General features: G+C 66.2%; 2 protein-coding genes across 2 annotated transcripts in view; one reads left to right on the top strand and one right to left on the bottom strand.

The window, feature by feature from the left end:
* Positions 1–215: 215 nt before the first annotated feature.
* Positions 216–2001, bottom strand: EMIHUDRAFT_247066 (hypothetical protein; the record flags this gene model as incomplete). The annotated part of the gene is made up of 5 exons (XM_005765635.1): positions 216–410; positions 686–751; positions 1230–1316; positions 1387–1450; positions 1631–2001. The coding sequence occupies 5 exons, from the start codon at positions 1999–2001 to the stop codon at positions 216–218; spliced, it is 783 nt and encodes a 260-aa protein (XP_005765692.1).
* Positions 2002–3710: 1709 nt separating this feature from the next.
* The window catches only part of EMIHUDRAFT_445881 (hypothetical protein), a 1277-nt gene continuing 503 nt past the window's right edge, over positions 3711–4484 (top strand). Inside the window, exon 1 of the mRNA XM_005765634.1 lies at positions 3711–4484. Within this exon, the coding sequence (XP_005765691.1) occupies positions 3742–4398 (657 nt within the window). The 5' untranslated portion in view covers positions 3711–3741 and the 3' untranslated portion in view covers positions 4399–4484.

Raw genomic sequence — 4484 nt, 5'->3', positions numbered from 1 at the left:
GCTCGCTGCCGCCGCTGCCGCCGCCACTGCTGCTGCTACCGCTGCTGCTGCCGCCGCCGCCGCCGCCGCCGCCGCCGCCGCCGCCGCCGCCGCCGCCGCCGCCGCCGCCGCTGCTGCTCCGCGTGGTTGGGCGGCCTCCCATCGCGAGCCCCGTCCACGAGGGCAGCAGCTGCAGGGGGCGGAGTGGCGCGTGCACGCCTAAACACAAGCCCACGCTAGGTCTCCTCCCCGGTGGCAGCCGCCGTGCAATTGGGGCGGAGTGGCGCGTGCTCGCCCAGCTGAAAGACAAAGAACTCCCCGCGGCTCGCCTCGCCGCGGAAGGCCGTCGCGTTGGGCGGCGCCACGCCCCTGCCCAGCCAACGCAGTGGCAGCCGGTCGAGCATCCGGATCGGGTACCGCCTACCAGATTTCTGCTCTACTCCACTAGACCACCGGCACGACATGCCATTGTGCAATGCGACCGGTCCGGAGAGTTTGGGGGGGGGGGGTATCGACCCATCTGGCTCAACCAACACTGAGTGCATTGCGCCCGAGCGGGTCGTGTGGTCGCCTCCCCTCCCCCCCTCGGACACCCGGGCGGTCCGACTGCAACGAGGCGAGATCTCGGCCAGATCGCGGCTGTCCGTCGCCTCCCCTCCGCCCAAACCAGCGCCGGCCGCCGGCTCGCGGCGCAACGCGCTCGAACCGCCTCCGTCTCCGCTGCGCTCGCCGCCACCTCCATCGGGTGAAACGCGTCCTTCTCGGTCCGTGCCTAACACATCATTGACGACTCCAGACTGGAGTCTACCGCTCGCCGGCCGGAAGCCGTCCGTCTCAGTCGGACGCCTCAAACTGCGCAACCCGCGCGCGCGCCACGCGCGACCGCCACCCCGCGCGGCCGGCGAGCGCCTTTGCGCGCCGCCGGAAGTGGCGCGAGCCGCGAAACTCGTACGAGTCGCCGGCTTCGTAGTAGCGCGACGCGCACGAGGAGGCGGGGCCTAACGAGGACATGTCCCGGACACGTCGTGGACGTCGTGGCGACAAGCGCGAGGCGCACGAAGTGGCAAGGAGGGGCCTGTGACGCAGGGCGTATCGTCGTACGGGAGGTAGTAGAGCAGGTAGCGGCGGCCTATGGCGCATGGCGTGGACATGTCGTGGACGCGTCTTCGCACGGGAGAGCGTACAGCGGGTACGCGGCGGCCGCGGGCGGTTGAGAGGCGTCGTGCGGTGGCGGGCCTCGGGTCGCGGACTGGGGTGCAGTCCAGGTAGGCCTCCGAGTACGAGCCGCGCCGCACGTCTGGCGCGCCGCACGCCTCGGACACGTAGCACCACGGCACCTGCTGCGGGTCGAGGTGCGACTCCCACGCCTACTGTGAACAGCGTCTCTTCACACCCGCAGCTGTGAACAGGGTCGAGGTGCGACTCCCACGCCTTGCACGAGGAGCCGTAGCCGTGCGCGTTGCTGTAGCCGCTGCAGCCGCACGGCGCACCGCGCGGGCGCCACATCAGCCTCCTCGAGCCGCGGCGGCGGCGGCCCTCCGCCCCGGCTGCGTCGTAGTCATAGCTGTAGGAGCTGTCACGCTGGTTCCGCCGCCGCGGCCGGCGGAGGGCGATTCGGCGGGCGCCGCCGCCGCCGCCGCGCTCGTCCGACGCGTCGAAGAGGATCTCAGCCGCCTCCGTGGTCGCCGACACGACATGCACGCCGCGCACGGTGCTCCCGGTCCTCTCGTCGACGAGGATGAGCTTGCGATTGGCCATCGGTAGGCCGGGCAGCCGCCACTCGACTCGCGCCCACGCGATGTCCCCGGGAGCGTCGAGCACCAGACGCGCACGGTGCGATCCGAAGGAGCGCGCCGGCCACGCGGTGGTGGCAATGCGGTACAGCGAGAGCGCTCGCCGGGCGAGGTCAGGAGACATGGCCGCCCCGGACGCCGGCGCAACAGTGCGAGCGTCGAAGATGTGCAGGGCCACAAACGCCAGTGCAAGGCCGAGGAAGAGCCAGCGCACGGACGGGCAGTGCATGCGACGAGGTGGTGCACCCGATTTGGCGCGGGAGGGCGTGACGCGGGTTCTGGGTTCGGACTTTTTGCATGGTATGGTCATGCAATTCGAGACCATACCCCCCGTCTGCTGACAGACCCAGCCTCCCGGCTGCCGGCCTCGGGCGGTCAGGACCATACCCCCCCACCCTTTGGGCCGCGAGGGTACCATACCATACCCCGGAAAAAGTTGGAAGCCTGGAGAATTTTACAACCAATCTGCGAGACACGCTGAGCATCATAACAGCTGTTATGTGTCCCACGGATTTTTCTTTTGGAGCCCCGCCGCGCGTATCCCGGCGTTCGCCGGTAAATTCTTCTTTCGGAAATTGTAAAATTCTTCTTTCGGAGCGCCCGCCAACAACCATGGCCTACCGGATGAAGATGTTCAAGAGCCAGAAGCCCTCGTCGGTTGACCTGCGTGACCTGCGCGTCTCCGACTTCAAGAGGGTTCCCGGCTTCAACTATGTGTCGGCGGAGGACGAGCACACGGACAACTCGCTGTGTGCTCTGACATCCGAGAGGCGTGGGCCATCAACGCGTCAAACGGCCTGCAAATCTACGCGTTTCCCGAGGGATCGAAGGACGAGTCGGCGACGTGTTTGTCAACACGCCGAAAATGTTTCAGAGCGTCATGTCCGTTTGGTGTGCCCGGCCATCCGACCTCGGCTCGGACATGTGGCTAGCCGTCGTCGAGATTCCGAGCAAGCAGCAGAACGCGCCCCTGTTCGGCACGTTGGAAGTGGCGGCTCCGCTGAGCGCGTGTTTTATTGAATTTAACTTGAGGGCAAAAGAGAATTTTACAACAAAACTCCCTCGCACGACACTGGGCACAGGACTGGGCACGGGACTGGCTCGCACTGGCACTAACACAGGTACACCACGGGAGCCGCCTAAGCGACTCCTGCGAGGGTGGCGAGGCACTTAGCTCCGTGCACCCGCCCACCCCCGCCACAGGCAAGCTCATTCACAATCTGCTCTGCGATTGCCGCAAAAGAGAAAATATTTGGCGATCGATGCCGACCGAACCTCGCGCGCGGGACCTGTTCCTTTTTACCCATCTCACAGTAGAGGTGTCCGTTTTTATTTACTCGCGCGCGGCAGCGCGCGAAGCGAAATTCCAGCGGCGAGCAGTTCGGTGTGGCCTCGCTTGCGTCTCGGGCCATAACACCGTGGATCCGGGACGGCTCTCTCATAGCAGCCCATCACATGTCACCAGGCGCAGAGATTTATAGGGGCCGACGCCACACCACCCATAACAACCCATAACATGTTATGGGCTGCTATGCCCCGAGAGCCATAACACCATAACAATAACTGCGCCTGGGGACAAACACACACACACACACACACACACACACACACACACACACACACACACACACACACCACGACACAACACACACACACAGAGAGAGAGAGAGAGAGTGAGTGAGTGAGAGAGAGAGAGAGAGAGAGCGATCATCGCGCGCCTTCCGGGAACCGTCGCGGCCTTCATCTCGAGGTACCACGGCTCAGCCACGGTGCGCAAGCAGCGCCGGGCGACGACGGCTTACCGCCTCCCGGTCCCCCTCGGCACACCTCCGCTGCTTAATGTTTGACGACTCGAACCCGTGAAGCTTCACCATGCGCGGAGAGCGGCGACTACACGAAATGGGGTCTGGCTTTTTTCCTTCGCCGCCAAGGAGTGCTCTTGTGTCATCGACAGTCGGTATAATACGACATGTGGGGCCTCGAATCCCTCACCACGACCCTCGCGCTGCTCAACGCCTCCGCCCTGACGGAGCAGCTGACGGACGCCGGCGGCGCCACTTTTGCCTTTGCGCACAACTGGACCGAGGCCGGCGACGCCGCAGCCAGCCAGTGGGAGGCGGCGCAGGCCATCAACTGGACCGATACCGTGAGCGACTGGCAGCTCACCGCCAGCGACTGGGCGGCCTCCACCACGGGCGGCTTTGCGACGAACTTCACGGCCAACCAGACCGAATGGGCGCAGTTCATGGCGGAATGCTACGGCGTCGAGGGAAGCAAGGCGGCAGCGGCGGCCGTTGCGGGAAACGCTGCCTGCGGCCTCCTCCCCATCTCCTGCCCCTTCGTCGCCGCCTACAGCCTCTACCAGAACTACCAGGCGGCGGTGGCGCTCAGCAAGGAGGGTGTCGACGGGATCGACCCATGCTCGGAAGTGCGCAAGGCGTATCCGACTGCAGACGCGCTGCTCGCCGCGCCTGCTGCAGCCGCGTCGCAGCCGGCTCGGGCCAGTGCTGCGCAGCTGCTGGCGATCGTGGCGCTGCCGGTGCTCGCGATCGGGCTGCTGCGCGACCACCGCAGACGTCTGCTCGCCCACTCAGGCGCGGCAGACTCAGAGAGCAGCCTGGTCTAAACCGCCGCGGCGGTCGCCCCCGCGTCGGCCGGGCGGCGGGTTGGACCGTTTCGCGGTACTCGCAGTCGTCGGGTGAGCCTTACACG

This window comes from Emiliania huxleyi (assembly GCF_000372725.1).
Source record: "Emiliania huxleyi CCMP1516 unplaced genomic scaffold EMIHUscaffold_546, whole genome shotgun sequence".
NCBI lineage: Eukaryota > Haptophyta > Isochrysidales > Noelaerhabdaceae > Emiliania > Emiliania huxleyi.
Note: the sequence above shows the minus strand (reverse complement) of the source record. Positions and strands in the feature narration are given on the sequence as shown.